Source organism: Myiozetetes cayanensis, unplaced genomic scaffold (assembly GCF_022539395.1).
Source record: "Myiozetetes cayanensis isolate MyiCay16 unplaced genomic scaffold, myiCay2020 scf16, whole genome shotgun sequence".
Lineage (NCBI taxonomy): Eukaryota > Metazoa > Chordata > Aves > Passeriformes > Tyrannidae > Myiozetetes > Myiozetetes cayanensis.
In genome coordinates, this window is record NW_026087270.1 from 476,294 (window position 1) to 495,968 (window position 19,675).

General features: G+C 44.7%; 1 protein-coding gene and 1 long non-coding RNA gene across 3 annotated transcripts in view; one reads left to right on the forward strand and one right to left on the reverse strand.

Moving 5' to 3' along the window:
* Positions 1–5,279, reverse strand: part of KCTD15 (potassium channel tetramerization domain containing 15) — a 43,773-nt gene extending 38,494 nt beyond the window's left edge. Inside the window, exon 1 of one of the 2 annotated variants that reach the window (XM_050311098.1) lies at positions 4,830–5,279. Coding sequence is in view for 1 of the 2 variants with exons in the window: in XM_050311097.1 (XP_050167054.1) it covers positions 4,350–4,352 (3 nt within the window). In the remaining variant the exon portion in view is untranslated. Of the gene's footprint in view, positions 1–4,349; positions 4,787–4,829 lie in introns of those variants that run through there. The other variant, XM_050311097.1, reaches the window with a different exon arrangement.
* A 9,265-nt stretch (positions 5,280–14,544) lies between these two features.
* LOC126637798 (uncharacterized) overlaps positions 14,545–19,675 on the forward strand; it is a 185,103-nt gene continuing 179,972 nt past the window's right edge. The window contains exon 1 of the long non-coding RNA XR_007628439.1: positions 14,545–14,583. This is a non-coding gene — a long non-coding RNA (uncharacterized LOC126637798). The remainder of the gene's footprint in view (positions 14,584–19,675) is intronic.

A 19,675-nucleotide genomic window follows, 5' to 3' on the forward strand; every position in this document is an offset into this window, starting at 1 on the left:
TGTCAAATGGAAAAAACCCCTTTCAGAAAAGTTTAGGAAAATGTCCATCCATTCTCCCCCTTATGGGGAAAGCAACATATGCAAAACATTATAGTTGAAGACATTTCTGAATATAATCTAATTTTCTTGGTATTTTGTAATTCAAGCATGCTACCAAGCACCCAGGCTCTTCCTTACATCTGACAAGCACTTTACATGTAGCGTTGCAAAGTGAATTCCCATTTCTCCCACATTACTTTGACAATGTTTCTTAGAAATCTAAAGCTGGTCTCGCCTTCCTCTTAGCAGTATTTTGCCTGGCTATGCCACTCGATGCACACACAATTAGCAACATTCTTTGTAAAATAATTTCCAAGCTCTGGAGAAAAATCATAATACATCTGAACGGCTTCACAAAGTCATCACAACATCTCCATTTACTGTACTTCATCTTGGTTAGCTCCTAAGAATTTCTTGCATCTACAGCACAGAAATACATCACCCCATTATGAATCCACATCCTTTTCTCCTCGGAGGCTGGACGGACATCTGCACTGAACACGGAGCAAGTACCAACTCTGTCCTAGGACTTCTGTGTCAGCCGATGCGAAATTGGGCATTAACATTTTTACTACAGCACCACCTTCAAGGAAAGTGACTGAATCCTTTCATGACTGAAGACGTTGCTTTCTTGTTTCCCACAAGAGCCTGTTGTGGCCAATCTTCAGTAAATATGTCATTTAGCATAAATAAAAGAACTAAGTTTTAAAAACAACTTAGTCTGTAAGTACCTACAGTATTTTAGCGACATGTTTACTAATCTGTGGGTGCCTCATCTGTCTGCCAACACAGACAAAGATTGCTGGTTTTTTTCTTACCAAAGAGCACTGTAAACTCATGTTCAGTCTCTACTCCTTCACTTAAATGAAAGGGTCAGAAGATCCAGGCTGAATGTCAACCCTGTCTTTGTTCAGACCCCAACCATTATCACTAATGATAAAGGTACAGACCTCGCATGGTACAGGGCTGCCTTAGAAATAAATCTCATGCAGTTTCACAAAACAAGAGTCTAATTAGGGCTCCTCTGCACCCCTTGTTACAATTTCCAAATGAAATCAAAGGACTTCCAGTCCTCTGTAAACGTGTCTTACATTTAACCATTTGTCTTGAAATACAGACTTCAATTTTAAAATATGCACAGATAGCTAAAGATCAAGTGATATGAATCTATTTGTGCATATTTAAACACTGCTGCTATCTTAGGATTTTGTTTAATGTTAGTATACCAGTAAATTCCTTGATCTGTAAAGACTGAGATTCTCAGTGAGGCCATACTCACACAGTAGATATTTAATTTATACTATTCACTGGAGGGACCTTTTGAACAATCCTCTGCTTTTGGCATTTCTCAGCTAGAGCATGTGTTGAAAAAACACTTAATTATAGAAAATCACTGGAAAGCTAAAATAGTTCTCAAACTTTTATGGCTTTTCATACTTATTGAGGGTGCCACTGGCTTTTTGGGGGAGAGGAGGAAAAGGGGAATTAAAACACTGGCTTTTCCCCTGGTTGGAGAGGATTCGTATTGAAAAAAATGAATCCTAGATTTTTTTTTAGATTTTTATTAAAGTTGTGGAATTCAATCATTTCCGTATGAGCAAATTGTCAAGGGGCACAACTGCTAAGCACTACATAAAGGACACTGAGAACACTCCTATTGCTCCAAAAAAATATATAAACACCCCGTATTTCTTAAGGTACCGTAACCCTACTTCTAATGACTCCTTCCTCTTCTTAATGTAAAACACAGCTAAAATTCATCACACTGAGTAATGTACTTATTTTATGCACAAAGCAAAATCCTAAATGTATTTATCCAGTGAAAGTCTTTATGCACATATTTTCTAATATGGATGCGAAAATTAAAACCTTAAGGGTAAATATCGCAGAAACACTAACAAACTTCATTTATTAAACCATGTAAAATAATCCTTGCTCTTTAGTTGCCTACAACAGGATACAGCATCCCAACTAGTGGCACAGGCAATAACCCTGCTCTAATAAGTAACACAGGAACCTGCTGAAGGCAAAATCAATAGAGCCTGATTCCCAAATTATGTGAATATTTAGTTTTTCAAACATTACACACCAAGATCTTTCAGAGCCAGCTTATCTTTTTCTGCCTTTCTAAGCTAACTGCATAAGTACTGCTTGTAAAAACTATTTGCCCATGCAAAGTGAAATAATCACAATGCCATGCTCATTTACACACAAAATGATTTTGTGTCCCATTGTGCTCACAGTTGTTCAGCTCTCTAGGGGTGATTAAACTAGCTATGCTGCTACAGCTTGAGATGATTTCACTGAATCGTTTCTCCATGAAGTTGCTTCTTTGCTAAGCTGTTATTTTAACCATAAAAGGTAAACAGAAGGCAGTTGTAAGAGCTCCATTCAGCTCCGTGCCCAGGGCTATAACCCTAGGGCAGAGAATGCTGAAAGACTGCAGAATTTTCCAGGGTGTTGCCTTTCTTGCTCTAAAGCCTTCAGGAATACTGTTCATTTAATACACACTCTAGATGATACATTTCAGATCCTACTAAAAGAAAGACTTCAAAAGTGTAAGAACTTTTGGGCGGATGAAGCTTTCCCACCTCTGCACATAGCTTGGGGCCATGGTAACCAATACTGCTGTTGATGTTGGGAAAATACAGGAGAAATAAACTGCACAGAGCAGAGCAGACAGATAGGGACAAGGGAGGTGAAAGGTTGCAGGAAAGAAACAGGCAGCAGTCTGGAAGGGGGAACGAGAAAAAAGGGAAAAGAATAAAAAAGGAGGCGGCTCTGAAGGAGGGACAAAGTTAAATCAAGGAGCAGGCACTTAAAAGACTACAGATGGGAAGCAAGACTAATTAAGGATGTAAAAGCGCTTTGTTTCTAAAGTTTATTGTTGCCAGGATAAAAATTAATTGAAACTAATGCTGTTATTCACTCGTGCAGTTTAATTCCTTCATGCACATTTAAGACGTGAAATGAAAGCGGCAGGTTTACGGACCTGCCATGGAGCTGCTCTCCCGGGGAGCCGGGGCGGGTCGGGCCGCAGGACCCGGGCCCGGCTGCACCCCCCCGGCACGGCCGGGCTGCTCCCGCGGCTGCATCCTCGGGGAAGCCGCTCTCCCTCCCCAGGGACCTGCGTTTCTGTACCAGAAGACTCACTAGGGGTAAAACCACCCAGAGCAGCCCCCCCCGGACCGCCCCATCCCCGGGCACTGCGGGCCAGAAGTTCCCCCGGCGCTCCCGTGACTCCAGGGCAGCGTCTGCATCCCCAGCGCCGCCGGAGGGGCACAGCCACAGACTGGGCAATTACCTTTGTCTGCCTAAACAGGGCCGGCGACCGCTCGGGTCTGCCCGCACAGCCACTCCGACACAACTTGCCTACGCCGTGCTCCGAGCCCAGAGACAAAGCGGGCCGGGGGGGCTGCAAACCTTGGGCTCGGGGGCTCCAAAATTAAAAGTCCGTAAACATTTGCACACACACCTCCACGCTGCTTCGCTGAACGCTGGACCGAGTGACAGAGGAGATCGTGCCCAAAACTTTTACGGCGGGGGGGGGTGGGGTGGAGGAATGGGGAGAAGGGAGCTCCCTCTGGAGATCTGGTTGCCCCCACCCCAAAAAAAAAACCCGGGGAAAAATTAGGGAAAAAAAAAGGGAAAAAAAAAAAAAGGAAAGGCTTTCTCCTTCCGCCCCCCTCGCTCCCCTCCGCAACCCTCCTCTCTCTGGCAGTCTCCAGTCTATTTAGTGCAAGTTTCACGTCACCCAAATGCCTTTCCCTACTGATGGTCAGGGAAATCACCAGCGAGCAACGCACCCGGTCACTCAACTTCTGCCTTTTTCTTTTGAACACACTGTATGCCCAAAGGTAAAATTCAACCAAAGAAAAAAAAAAAAAAAGGCACAACATGGCGTCCTTTACTTATTCCCACATAACAAGAAAGGAGATGTCTTAGATGAATGCAAGAAAAAAAAGTCAACCCCGAATCCCCGATCCTGCACATTTTCCGCGCAGCCAATGGTGGTGAGCATTAACCAGGCTAATGTATTAATTTTGCAGAAGTGTGCCACATCGCATGCAGGAGCAGGAATGCAAACTATAGCCTAGAGTGGTTTGAAGTCTACCCCAAACCAAGCCTTCCACTCTCACTGGCGCCAGAGTTTCATTCACAGCCCGCCCGTGTTTTCCATACGCGGCGCTCCCCCATTGTCGCCCGCCTTCCCTTTGTGCCGAGCCGCCCCGCCGCCGGCCCCCGCGCCCCGGCCCGCGCACCCCCGCGCCGCGCTGCCCTCCCGCCGCCCGACCCCGCTCCGCGTGTACCATGCGGGAGCGCGGAGCGAGCCGCGCTGCCTCCGCCGCGCCGGGGCTGGGCCGTCTTCAGAGCCGGGGCCGGGGGGGCAGCGGGAGCGCGGGCACCCCGGGCCGCGGGGCTCCGCCGGCGCTGCCCATGCTGGAGCGGAGCAAAACAAAACATACACACGCACGCTCACACACACACACACACACACGCACACACGCGGCGCTAGCAAAGCGGGGCGGCTGCAAACGGGTCCTGTAGCTTTAAAAAAACACCCCTCCGCCCGCTCTTGCTCCCCGGAGCCGGCAGCCGAGTGAGTTTGAAGAGGCACTTTCCAAAAAAAAAAAAAAAAAAAGGCAGGAGCAGGCGCGAGCCGCGCGGTGCGGACGCGATGCGCTGCCATGCGATGCGATGCGATGCGATGCGCGGCGGGCGCGCACGGCGCGCTCCTGGCCCCGCACGGGCGGGCGGGCGGCTGCGGGAGCCGCTGCCGCGGTCCTTACCTTGAGCACAGAAGATATCTGCCAGCCCCCCTTTGGCTTTGGGCTCTGCCGGGGCTGTGTGTGGACGGGCTCAGCTTTTTTTTTTTTTGCTTTTATTACTATCTTTGCTCCGCAGATCCTGCTGTGATTATTATTATTATTATTTTTTAAGCTTCTCCGTCTCCTCTCTCTCCCCCTGTTTTTGCTGCTTCTTTTTCTATTTATTTTGTGCGTGTGTGTGTGTGTGTGTGTGTGTGAGGGGGAAAAAAAAAGCCTTTAAATGAAACTGCCGAGGCTGTTATGAGAAGAAAGGCAATAATCCCGTCTCTAAATAACAGAGGGAAGGGAGAAGAGGAGGAAAAAAAGCGAATTCTTGCTCAGGGCTTTGCAAACGCCTGCAGGGCAGAGGATTAGGCTACAATTAGCTCAGCCCTTTGCTCTCGCCCTAGCTAATTTTGCGATGAAAATTGGATATTTTTCCCTCCTTTTGGTGAAGGTCTGCAGATTTATTCCCCCCCACACACACCCCCCACCCCCAAGAATAAAATAAAATACAGCCCTTGAAAATGAAATAAGGCTGGGAAGGCGGCCGGCTCCCCAGCCCGCGCCCCCGGCGCCGCCGCCCGCAGAGCCTCTCGGCGCGGCCGGGGCGGGAGCCTGCGCTGCCCCGCGGAACCCCGCGCAGCCCGGCCCGGCCCGGCCCTGCCGGGGGATAACGGTTCGGTGTTGGGGAGGATCAGGCCACTGTCACGTCCTTCAACAGACTTACTGAAAAGAAGAAGGAGGAAAAGCGGGGGGGAAGGGGGGGAAAAAAGCTGATTTTAATCATTGTCATTTGGTCTGATGTAATATTTCCCCAGGCATTTTCAACTAGGCATAAATTTTCAGCTCCCAAATAAGTAACACAGGGCACGTTTCTCACATCTCTTGACTCCTCTGCTACAATTAGGGTAGCACCCACTCTGCACTTGTTGATAAACTAGATCAAGTTCAAAAATAAATAATAAAAAAATGGCCCCGGCCCCCCCCTCCCCCGCAGCACCCAGCGCCGCCGAGGTGCGGCCGGGGGGCCTCGGGGCGGCGAGGGACCGGGGGCCCTGCAATTATTCCCATCCATCCATCCCGCCTGCCTCCCCCTCCCTTTCACCCTTTGCTAATGTCTCGCATTGTAAACGCCAAATTTCCTGTAGGCCATTAAAACCAAATGACGTCTATCGACATGCATTGTGCTATTGCGGAGCGCCCTGGCAGCCCGCCCCCGGCCAAAAGCGCCATTTCAATTAGAGCGCGCGGCGCGATGGCGCGGCGCTCCGCGGGCGGCTCCGCGGGCGCGCAGCGCGCCCGCCCCACGTGCCGGGGGGGGGAGGGAGGATGATCGGCAGGGGGGGAAAAATAATAATAAAAATAATTAAAAAAAAAAAAAAAAGCAGCAAAGCCCTCCCCCACGTTGCAGCCGGGAGCGCGGGGCTGCCGCTGCCCGCGGGGGATGCGCGGCCCCGCCCCGCGCGGGTGCCCGCGCAGTGCGGGAGGGGGAGGCGCGCGGGGCGCGCGGCCCCGGGGCGGGCGAGGGAGCGGCCCCGGCGGGTCCGCGCGCGCGGAGCGGGGCCGCGCACGGGGCCGCGCACGGCGGGGCCTCGGCGGGGCCGCAGCGCCCACTAGCGCCGCGCGCGCTCCCGTTACGCAACCGCGCTGCCCCGCGGGCCCGGCCCGGAGCGCTCGGGGGACGGTGGTGGGCAGGACCCCCAAAATTGAGTTTTTTTGGTGTGGGTTTTTTTTTTTGTTTGTTTGTTTATTATTATTTTATTTTATTTTATTTTATTTTATTTTATTTTATTTTATTTTATTTTATTTTATTTTATTTTATTTTATTTTAAAGTTCTGTTCCGTGGCAGGAATAAACAGAAACTTTTCTCCTAAGGGGAGCTTTTTTTTATATTTTTTTTTTTCTAGAGTACAAACTACAGGAGAAGAGGGAAATTTTCTCATTAAAGTTACATCCCTGCAGTTAGTTCAATTACTTGATATATGCAGAAGATGTTGTAAATTTAAAGATTTAAATAGCTTACAAAGATGCCGGAGGCTCCATCAGTTAATTTCCTTAATTTATGGATTTTTAGCTGAGCTTCTGAAATGAAAAGGAGAATGAGAACTAGGTCAGCAGAGAGATTTGCATCCAGAACAGACTAAAATTTGTTTTCCTTGACCATCCCATCAGCCCAGGTGTGATCTTTGTGGGGGTCCCATCCCACCTCCGACCTCCAGGCTGGGACTCTGTGTTTGCCTATGCTAGCACGGCACAAAGGGGTGGATTTCATTCTAAAATAACCTCCGAACACAAGCGTGTCCCCAGCCAGCTGCTTCACCTGATGGTTGGGCAAGGCTGTAGCCTAAGTGCTCTCATTTCCTCACCACTCTGGTCAACAAGTGGATGCGGGGAGGACAAACTCCACTGGGACTCAGTGACCCGTCGTGCAGCCCGAGTTCCACTCAGCCTTTTTTTTTTTTTCCACTCAGGGGTGCGGGCAGACTATTTGGGATGACTTGGCATCATAATTTTTACTTCCTCTGTGAATTACTGACTGCTAAATGAAAAATAAATATGAGAATCTCGAACAGCAATCAGAGCGTTGTAAAAATAGGATGCTTCTGCACTAAGGCACAGTAAAGAGGAAGGAGAAGACCTAAAAATGCTGCACTTGAACGAAAAGTAGAAATTGTGATCTGACTCATCCCAACACATCTGTGACAGGTACTATTTAATTGTGTTGCATGGAAATGGGATGCACGGATAATAAAGATTGGGTTGGTTTGTTTGCTTGTAGATCAAAGCAAAGGCGCAGTAGCACTTGGGATGAGAAAGCATGAGCGTGGTAGGTAACTTCTGCGGGATTGTTTTTGCCTTATCTGAGAAAAGGACAATGTACTTGAGAGCTTTGAGTTTTTTCTTGCCTGTATTAATGTTGAGGGTAATAAAGGTACTTGTTACAGCTCTATATGCACGCTCTCATTTCTTTCTTCTCACTCCACTGTGCGAGTGCCTTTCTGTTGTTGTGTTTCAATATGTATGAATATATACATATGAATTAATACTTAAAAGATTGATACAAACTAAACAGTTTTAGGAAGCAACGTTGCAGTATGATTAGTATTGGTGTTCATGATTTAACATTTCTTTTCCCACTAGATGAAGTTTCTAAGATTTGCAAGGTACGTGTCAAGGACGGGTATATAAATGGATTTTTATTTATTCACAACTCCAAGACTAATTGCTTCTCTTTGCCTGAAGGCCAAGAGATTGGTTTTAATATGACACTTCAAAAGTATTCATAGAACTACAGAGATACTAAGTGTCATTGTTTAAGAGAGAAATCTCGCTATGCTACTTGTGACCCTGAAAATAAAATCTTCCAGCGCATTTTGAATCCTAATGTTGTTTTTCAGAGTTTCACTTAAAGCACAACTATTACCAAGTGTACAAAGAAAAATATTAAATAGCATGTAGTGAACAAAAGAAGAAATACTGTTAGAACTGAATATAACTTATTTTCTCAACAACTCTATTATCCTCCCTATAAAGCAATACAAAATTTGTAACAGAAGATTCCTGAGCTCCGTTGCAGGATATTATAATGAGAAATGATAAGTTGTAACTTATCATAGGTGTTTAAGAGTTCTTGGCCAGATGCCCAGCATGTGTTTACTATGATACTAAATACTTCAAAATAAATACTTTGGATTTTTTTCTCACCAACAGTTCTTTGCAGACGCTTTAAAATGGAATTGGACAGAACCTTTCTGTAATCTGTTTTTATATCTAATTATTCTATAGTTTACTTTCAGTTTTTTCAATAAACGCATAAAATATTTGTTGATGCACTTCAGACAGTGTGAAAGAGAAGCCAATGAAAACACAAGGCTCATTTTTCTCCATTTCTTTTTTTTGTTTTCCAAAAATAACAGATTGTGTGTGTTTTACAGGACAGAATAATACTAGATTGGGAAGATATGCTGATTTGAAGAAATACAATTTTTCTGTGGCAAAGATGATCCAAATATATTTTGCAATGTGTGAAACAAAGTATCATGAATTGAAAAATAATGCTGACCCCTTCTGTTGTCTGAATTAGAGTAACAACCACTTCCAGTCGGTGTTGTTCTTGAAGGCCCTGTATAACTTTGTGGTAGTGGACTTCATCCTGTCCTAATCCTTACTCTTTTCCTTGTGTTATGTGTCTTATCACAAGGTTTAAAGGACTTCTTACGCTACATACTTCTTATCTTACATGTACATGACTTCACTCAAGACTTCTTATGTTACATGTATTAACCTGAGGCTTCCTGGTGATGATACCAACATTCCCATCGACTGCAGGAAGTGCAGGAAGAAAACCATGGACTGCCTGATCCTCTCTAAAACCCACAACACTCTACTGGGCATTTCAAGATAAAGCAGTAAGTAAGAGAGAAAATGAACAATTTCATTGAAGGTTTAAAGCAGATAAATGAGAAGTAGGGGGTTGTTCCTGTAAAACAAAAGAATCAAGGTCTGTATGTAGATTAATACTCTTCCCAGTCGCAGTGAAGACACCACTGCAGTCCAGATGGACTTTTGTCTTGCGAGAGAAGATTTGAGTAAGAAATTGGACTCTGGGGCACCTTCAGTCAGCAAAGCCTATGTGGCTTTTTTTCCTTCAGTGAGTTTCCAGTGGTGTGAGTGGGTTTAGCTCTGTCTCCAAGACCACAGAGGCACCAGGGACAAACACATCCGAGTGCAGAGTAGGCAGCCGTGGATCCTGTGACTGGCACCATCCCTTCCGTCACTGGGAATGAGAGAGAAGCAGGAGGTGTGGAAGGCTGGTCTTACAAATACCCTGAGCCGCCAGAAAGGTCTGTGAGAAACCTGAAAATCTTAAGCATCTTGAGATTCCAACACTTGCTACAGTCAGTTGACATATGAGCAATAATAAAAAGGAAAAATTAAGGACATCTCCCATTTGAAACAAGTTTTCAAACCAGTTGCAGTGCCAATCATTCTGGAACAGGAACTTGACCCAGGGTTTGCTAATTAAATCAAATAATTGTCATCTGTAGGCAGATAAGGGGTTTCCTGAGAGCAGTAAGCATGACCATGCAAAGAACAAAATCTGATCATTAGGAAATCACCAAGTCTTGTCAGTCTTCTCCCTTGAATGCTCTTCTGTTCTTTTCAAGAAACAGCTTGCTGCTGAGTAAGTTTACAAACCATTACTTTATTGACTAAATACAGATGGACTGCTTTTAAAACTATCCATTATCCAGTGCCTAACTCGTGACAACAGTGTGATACAAAGAAATAATCTATCCTGGAATGCCAAGATGAAATAGCTTGTCAGGAAATACAGTATAGGGAAGGGTTGCTTGACTCTTCTGCTTCCAACTGTTATAAGCCAAAAATAGCTTCCAAAATGAAATTTACTTAATCAAGATGTCCCACATTAGTGTTCAGCGTGGTGTTTCTCAGTTTTATACATTTTGCTGAGTGCTCTCCCTCCTCTTCCTAAGCAGGTGATAAAACTGAGGAGTGTATTTTTAACCTGTTTAAGTAACGTGCTTGGCGTTAGTTTTTAGCTACTTATTAAGTAAAGCTTATCCATATTATATTTGTCATGGAGGGGAAAAAACACATTTTTATGACTGAGTTTAATCCATTCATTGGTTTATTAGAGACACAATGTACTCTGAAGAATGTCACAAATCCACATGGTGTCCCTGAGCACTTGATTTTTGCATATGGATCGCTGACTTAGCTGAATGATGTATAAAATCCTGTGTAGCCAGGCAGCTCCCAACTGAATACACTTCTAAGGGAGGTTATATGAATTGCTTCTGCCAGCAAAGGTCTGGAATATGTTAAACTGCAAAAAAATCACTTAACAGAATACAGAGAACGAAGAAAAGAGCCATAATGTTCCTTTTGTAACAAATCATTTACAGCATTTAGGATCTTTGGGCACAGGCACCTTTAGAATCATAGCTTCTTATTTATGTAGCAGCATTTCAGCGTGCTTTTTCTTTGGCAAATACCAGAGCGAGCGTTTTGGATCATGCATGGCAGGGACAGAGCCTGAGAGAGCAGCAGCTCAGTAAAGCATCACGACAATGACATGAAAATGGAAGAAAAAGGAGCAAATTCTTCTAGAATCTGAATTTAACAGCACACAAAGATGCAGTTAAGCACACTTTTATGTTGCAAAAGTGTCTAAATAATAGAAGCAAGTAACACAATTGGAAGGAGGAAACAGAAAAAATTAGTTTGGGTTTGCCGTGTCCATGTGTTGGATAAAATGACTGGTGAATTGGAATTTGTGGGACCACGATGAACTTGCAGAGTGAGACAGACACAGCACAGAACAAAACTCATTCCTGCTCCCGGGATGAAAAGGGAGCAGTATCACTGTTGTGGTCTGGGATTTGTGCGTGTGAGCCCCCCCGGAGGTTATCCCTGCCCACCTGTGACGCAGGAGGGCTCAGCTGGAGCGTTTCCACCGCACACCGTGGTGGGAACGTGCTCCTACCAGAGGGGTGATTCTCGGCAGCGCCGCTCGTCCCGGGCTGCCGCGGGAGAGCTGAGCTGCGGCATCGCTGCCATTGTTTGAGCACAAAGGAGAGGAGAGCTCTGAACCTGGCCAGCTGAGCGAGAGCCCATCCAAATCCCGCTCTGCCAGAGCCCCTTGGAAAGGAGGCAGTATGTCAGACATATGGTTGGAACATGCTGTGCTCCAGCCATCCTCGGCTAGCGTATGGTCTCCCGAGTACCACTGCCAGCTGGGCTCTAATTTACACTGGGCCTGAGAATCAGGGACCTTAGCAGTCTCCCTGATGGTCTCTTCTCCTTTGCTTCACTGATTTCAGATATGCAGCTATTCGCAGCTTTTCATTTTCCCTGCCTGGCATCCTTTCAGGCAGACACAGAGGGATACACTTCACTTTAACAGTGTGGTTGGTTGGAAAAGCAGAGACCAGTATTCTGTGAGAGTAAAATTTCAGCATCCTGACTCTAACATTCTTTTATATCCATAGTATCACACCAGATGTCATGCAAGTGTGTAAAGTTAATAAAACAAGTGTCCCCAAAGCTTCTGATATAGAAACAGCATTGCCAAGCAGTAATAAATTATGCTTACCTGTTCTAATCTGTTTCTTCGAGGATTCATGTGCATTTTCCATGGATTTGCACTCTTGACTTCTTAAGTATTGTATTATTCCACATTTCTGTCATGGATTTCTTCTCAGATAAAGAACAACAGAATGCTTGTTGGAATAAATTCCTTAAATAAGAGGCATATTTCTCATCATCAAGTGCATATTAAATGGTGCACAGGGGAGAGAATAATCAAAGTCTTTGTTAAACCTTTGTTTAACCTTTAGTTCAAGTGTTTTGTTGCAATACCACAGGTTTTGCCACCCTGTAGACAATCTTCAGTTTGAAAGGTTATTGAAGGAACTAAAAATTGTATTTTTATATCCAGCTTTTAGTTTGCAATCAACCTTTGAGAAGTAGAACTTGTAGAAGAAATCTGTAAACAGATGAATACAATTTGAAATAAAAATTATTTTATGCTACTAGACCCAACACGGTAGATTTCTTCAAATGGTTTGTAGCAGCTGTTACAGAGTTATGTTTTGCTCATTTTTGGAACATTATACTGATTCTGCTTTATGCAAAGGACCGTTGTGCACGTTTAATATTTTTGTGAATGTTATTCACTTAAGCTTTCTGTTGTCAAGACATCCTCTTGGGAGAAGTGTGCAGGTAAATTTTCAGATGTGGTATCCTTTGGTGAATAAAGGTATTCAAAAAGTCCTGGCATCAAACAGTTTCGCATTAATCCCTCATTTCTGAATACGCTGTGTTATCTGTAACAAGAGATCAGCCTTGGCTGCTCATCTGCTTGCTCAGAAGTGTTTCTCCTTGTAGAACCTTATCTTGGACTTAGTTTTCTAGACCACCTCCTGTTCCTCACCAGATATTCCTGACTTATGACATAACAAAGGGACATCTTGGCTTTCCTCGAGGAACTGGAGATTTAATAGTAAAAGGGTAAATTAACTGAACGTGTGGAAATGATCTTCAGTCAACAGGACCATAAAGGTGTCCAGGGACAAGTAATCTCATCTACATCATCACAACCCTCCAGTTTCCTCTTCTTGCTGCTTTGCTGTTCACTTCTTGAGTCTTATTTCAGATTATACTGGGAATTTTTGGAGCAGTGCTGGTTTTGTGTAGTCCAACACACTGGAGCCTGTTTGTCACCTGGGCATCAGCGCTCCCCACATAATTGCTTATCATCAGCTCTGATTAAATGATAAGGGATGTGAATAAGAATTACACTTGGGTCTGTGCAGGATCCCCTATTGCTTCTCATTTGCCGCTTTTCAGAGTTTCTCTCTTCAGTCACAGGCCTGAAATTCAAACGCAGACTCTTCCCCCCATGGGCCAGGTATTTACTTGCTTTTCATGAGCATCTACATTCATATTCCCAGAATGGTGGGAATGGGGTGGCACACATTTTTCCTGTGGAAAGGGCAGATCTTCCAAGAGGTTTAAAGGCTCTCCTTTCACGCATCTGGGGAATGGCAAAGCAGGGTGGGTGACTGCAGCAGTCACCCTGCAGCTTCCCTGGGGTCAGCGGTGGCAGAAGCAGAGAAGACGCTCTCCCTTCCTCTCCCTTTTCTCTCTCCATTTGGTGGAGCCTGCAGGAAACTGCTCTGGCTTAGGGGAAGGAGAAGGACTAGAGGCCGCTCTTGGAGGACATCTTGGCCACAGTCTTCCTCCTGTGTTATCCCTACACGTGTTTTGCCCATCGTTTCCCCAGATGAAGGGTCCCGTCCACATTGTTCCTGCTTGGCAGCTCTGCCACAGTAGAATAGCAAGTCCCCATCTCTCCTGTTATGCTGCATGAAACTAAAAATACCAACCCCACTGGAGTTGCTTCTACATTAAAGATGTGAGTGAAATAATAAAAAAAAAAAAAATCACTTTTGGAGCTTTTTATTTTTGATTTAATTTTTAATTAATCTTAATTAATTTGAATTTTGAAGCGATCTGAAAAATAGTTTTAAATGAATATATATAGATAGATAGACATATTTCGGTGGAGTTTTTTTCCACCGTACCCAACGCTGAGAGCATGAATAATGCAGGACAGAAGCTGTGGCTTCCCGTTTGTGTCGCCGAGGTCGGGATTTGGCGCGGGACAGGCGTGGGGGGAGTGTAAGGCCGGGTGTCCCCGTGTCGCCAGCCTGGCCCCGGGAGGGCTGCGGGTGCGGGGAGGGCTCACAGGGAGCGGGTGCGGGAGCCGCAATCCGACCCGGGGGAGCCCCCGCGTCCCCCCGCTCCCGCCCCGACCCCGGCCCTCCGGCACCCGCTGTTGCCATGGAGACGGGAGGATGCTCCGGGGGCTGCGGGCGCTGCAGGGAAGCGGCGCCCCGGGGCTGAGGGCTGGGCCCGGCTCTGGGAGGGGTCCCCGTGGGGCTCAGGGCCTGGCTCGGGGGTCCGGTGCTGCCGAGCAGCCCCCGGGGCTGAGGGGGACCCTCCTGGGTGGGGGTCCGGCGCCACCGAGGGCCCGGGCGGGGAGCGGCCCCACCTGTGCTCACACCCTCAGGTGTGCCCGGGGCGGCCCCAGCGTGGGGGGAGAGCTCCGAGGGCAGGTGGAGGGGCTGCGGGCCCAGCCCCGCTCCCCAGCCGCGGGCGGGAGCGGTGTCGGGAGCTGCGGGGGAGCGCGGCCCTCGAGAGGTACCGAGTGTTGTTGTTTCTAATTAATGCCTGTGTGGTAGCCTAATCTGTGTTATGGGGCTCTCAGGAGTATTGTAGCAACAAAGGTATATTCTAGGGTTCAGTTAATTAAAAATTACTTATAAATCTGCCTAGGTCCTGTGTTGCACTCAACTCTGCTGTTGTGGCTGTGTCACAGAAGAAATATATGATATTTATACAGTTACAGCAGTAGTTTGGCTGATTTCCTGTAGAGCTGTTTTCTCTGCTCAGTTCAGCCCTTCCTCATTGGGTGCTAAACCCTTGTTCTCCTCCTTCTGGCAGCTGAACTGGTTGTGGGGGGGAGGGTGAGACTGATTCCTGCTTTTATCCAGCTCAGTAAAAGAGCACCTCCATGGACCCCTGGGCATGGCCCTGCTGATCCCTGGGCATGGCCCTGCTGATCCCTGCTGCAAGCCTTGCTCTGGGGCAGTGGCTGCCTGCTCTTAGACCTGTGCTCGGTTCTAGAGCTGGAGTTTGTGTTCCTTGTGTTTTGGATGTGTCTGTGTTGAAGTTTTGTCAGGAGTTCTTGGGAGAAATTATAAGATGATATGAATTAGATCCTGGTTTTATTTTATAGCATTTTTTTTTTCTCCTCGAGGCTAATTTCAAGTACATAGGGAAGTGTCTTATATGTATTTTCTTCAGCTTTATGGCTACATATTTTTTATAAATGCAGTATCAACCATATGCCTAAATATACATTTGTAGTGAGGATGTGACTGATTTGCTTGTAGTGATGAGGTCCAAGCAAAAAACTTGATTAAAAATACCTCATTTCTATGCACGAGTGTGTGTTTATTTTGGAGTTAATTTCTTTCTGAGACTGATAAATAAGGGAGAAGGTCTCTCTCAACAAACCAGATCAAAAGGAGATGATATAGGAGTTGGATTCAGTATGACTGAATAAATCTATCCATAGAGATATCAGTAAGCTCTCAAGTTTCATGCTGTATTGCAAAGCATGGGGAGCTTTTCTCAACTCTTGGGGGGTTTTCTGTGTTTTGGTTTTTTTGTTGTTGTTTGTTTGTTTGTTTTGTTTGGGTTGGGGTTTTTTATTATTTCAGAGAGAACAGTGCCAACGCTGCTGACCCTTGGCTTCCCAGAAATAGGTGTTTAACTCAAGTGTTTGAACTGGAAATTAGGTTACTGTTTCTTTGTGGCTTATAGAAAGTAACAGAGTAGTAACATTGTGTTTGATTAAGAGCAATACAGCATTGCTGGGATAGAAAATACATGGTATAGGAAATTACAAGTCAGTTCTAAGAAAATGTTGGAGTAAACTCCTTGAACAGGATAATAAGCACTTCAGTATTTTGCTTTAATATAAAAAAAGTTCTAAATAATAATTTGTCTTGCGCTTTTATACTTCTATAAATTAAAAAAAATCATTTTGTTGAAAAGCATAGCAAAAATATCTTTTCCAAAGTACAGATATCTGGGAAAGGTTGTCAATGTGCAGTGCATTCTTGTGCATTTTTGAAGAAAATGATTACTTAACAATTCAAGATTACTTTCTGTTATTCTGAGAACAGTTACTGATTGTTTATAAAACCCAGCCCACTAAGAGTTCTTATATCTCCTTTCACACCTCCTTGTTTTGTAGATCATCTGTGATTGTGGAAGTTGATTTGTAGTCTTAGGAATTTAGTTTCTTGACCATCAACTTGTGTAGTCTAAAATCTTCAGTCTGAGGAAAATACTTGTATCTAGAGCCTCAGTTTTTGGAGGCTGTGTAGAATAATTTTGTGAAAAAGCCTGTCAGAATCATGGAATCATACAATCTTACAATCTTAAGGGCTTGGGATGGACTTTAAAGATCATGTAGTCCTAACCCCCTGCTCCTGGTGGCAGCTATAATTTTCTCTTTTTCTCTCTCTTTCTCTACTTTTTCTTCTATCTTAATCTCCTTTTCTTAATGCTTTGGGTAACCTGAGATCAGATGGGTTGGATTTTGCTAAGTTGTGTGGGTTAGCATGTGCTAAGTTAATGGTTTTGTGGAATACTCTATTTTGGTTGAATGTTACCCTTCAAACTTTTGCCAAGGTCTCTTATTTTCTGAAGTTTACCAATAAAAGTACCCCCTGAGAACACGTGTACAGCTTTCTCTCCTATTGAGGTGCTCTCTATTGAGGTGTTAAAAGAACCAAGGGCTCTTCTGAAAATTCAGGGGGTGAATTTTTGGAGCCTTGTGTATTTTTTTAAAGTAAAACTCCTTTGGTGAGCTTGTAGCTCGAGACCTGGGGTCTTATAACACCTTCCACTAGACCAGGTTGATCAAAACCTTATCAAACCTGGCCTTGAACACTGCCAGGGCTGGGAGTGACCTGTGCCAGTGTCTCACCTTCACAGTAAAAAAATATTCTTATTATCCAGCCTAAATTTCCCTTCTTTCAGTTTGTACCCATTACTCCTTGTCCTGACACTGCAGTTCCTGATGAAGAATCCCTCTCCAGCTTCCCTGGAGGTCCCTTCAGGCTCTGGAAGGTGCTGTGAAGTCTCCATGGAACCTTCTCTTCTCCAGGCTGAACAGCCCCAGCTCTCCCCTCCTGTCTGCACAGGGGAGATGCTCCAGTCCCTTTATCAACCTTGTGGCCTCCTCTGCCCTTGCTCCAACAGTTCCATGTCCTTCTTACGTTGGGGACCCCAGAACTGTGCTCAGTGCTCCAGGTGGGGTCTCACAAGGGCAGAGCAGAGGGGGAGGATCCCCTCCCTCGACCTGCTGCCCAAACTCCTTTGGATGCAGCCCAGGAACTCATTGTTTTCTGGGCTGTGAGTGCTCACTGCTGGCTCATGGGAAATTTTTCATCAACCATCTCTCACTCCCATGACAGAATAATGACTGAACAACTTTGTGACAGTGCTGATGTTTTCAGGGACAACTGCCTGCCTCTCCATGGCTTGCAGATGCTGATTCTCTTAAATATTTGGTGACTTTAAACGTGGGCAAAAGTAATCAAACAACCCCCCTGATGGTATTTAACAGTGTAGTTTGCAGAACAGTGCTTGCAGTGTTCTAGGACTCCTACTTCTCATTGTCTCCTTACTTGAAAAACCCAGTATTGCTGTACAGGGTTGCAGTTAACTATGTTGATTGGATAAATTGAGTTGTCAGAGGCTGCATTTCATCCTTTGCAGAGCAACTGGGAAAGCAATAATTTTAGGACCAAAGCTCGCTGGGTCACTCTGCTTTGAGCAGAGCTGCTGCAATTAAAATATGGAAAGGTTTAAATAAGAATTAATTTGGGAGGGGACACACACACACACACACACACATGCCCATTTATTGGTAAGAATTTTACTTGCTGCATTCTATGCAAATAACAGGTCTTACCTTTCCTATTTACATGCTCTTAGTCCATCCCCTAACTTAAAACTCTCTCTTGTAATAGCTCCGTTAAGAAATTAAGAGAGCAATTAGTTGGTCAAGGAAAACCAGAGTTAATCTTGCAAGAGTATCTGGTGATCTAGTGGATATTTTCTGTCTCAAATTCAAAACTTGTATGAACCAAGTTCTTGCCTTTGTTCATTTCCAGTAAATTTGGTCCTGCAATTTAATGTGGTGGGTTTTTTTGTTGTTTGTGTGTGTGTGTGTTGCCTGATAGTTATGCTAATAGAGTGCTAACTTTGTGATATTTAATGTTTACAGTGTTAATAGCAAAAGATAATAGCTGGTCCTTTGTTGTGCTGGAGAATTTTAGTATGTTATTTATAGATCTGAAACCTACAAGATATGATATAAAAGCCTTCAATATGAAAAATGTTACATTTCTGAGCAGACAGTGAGAAAATTGCCTTTTAGAGGTCAAAACTCCCAGTGCCTCTGGCAACATGGCCTTGATGTCATTTGACAGGGTGGAAACACAGCCCTTCATGGGAATAAACAGCCAATACCTGCATGATTCATTTTGTTAGGAGGGTTCTCCCATTGTTGCTAGGCGATATTTCCTAGGTGGAGTTGAAAACCAACAAAAAAAAAATCAACAACAAAACCCCCCAAACCCAACTGCTGTCTCGTCAGAATAACACTTCTTGCAGGTTGTCTTGCTATTGATACTGGTGTTTATTTGTTTTTAAGTAATTAAGTGGTAATTTTTCCTTCTGCAGAATTAATAGATGCATCCACTGAATCTCAGTAGGGACCTTGCCCTCTGAGAGGCAGGGAGGAGAAGAGCTGGAGAAGGGTTGTCACCTGCTTAGTGGAAGGTTTCCTTTCTGTCTTCCTCTGTCCCTTCTTAGAGCTGTCTGTTTGGAATCGCTGGGCTGTGTTGTGATGTGCAATTCTCAGAGAAGAAACATGGCAGAGACCAGCAGACATTCATTTGAAATGATTTTCATTCACTGCGTTCTGGAATGGACTTGAAAGCAGGTCTCAGAGGCAACTTGTATGTACCAGTTTGTCTTACATATTTATTTATGACAGACTTGAATCTTCAGGATGGTATTCTATCAAGTGACATACCCACTCAGTGTGATGTGTGTCTAAAAATAGGTCATTGTCAAAGGACAGGAAAGGAATTGTATAAATCTATAAACCATTGCGGTCTAGTTTGATAGAATTACTCTGAAGCTGAGGTAGTGCTGTGTTCAAAATCATAGCTTTCCATGGATTATTTTCCAGATTACTATATTAGCATTGCATCTATCAAAACAGGAGAAAGCTGGTTGCAGACCCTAAAGACAGCTAATGCTGATGGGTTACTTCTGACACAGCAGTTTGAAACGGTAAAGTGAAACAAAACAGGTCGTCTCAGAAGGTGGCAGGGTTAGACCAAACTTTGCTCTTATGCTTGAAATATTATTGATTTAAACCCCCTAATTTTTCATGTGTTAAATTGTATCATAAAGCACTTGTTTAGTGCTGGGATTTAGGCACTTGGGTTTGAAAATAACATTTCTGCCTTGTGCATTTGGTCAGTGTGAATGGATGTTTTTCTCTTTAATTACTCTGCAGTGTTGAGAGGCCTGAAAAATAAAACCACTGAGAATGATATTGTTTAAAAGGGGGCATCAGAAAAGGAATTCTTGTAATTTTAAATAACCTGTTGATGCACACAAGTGTGTGGGGTTTAGA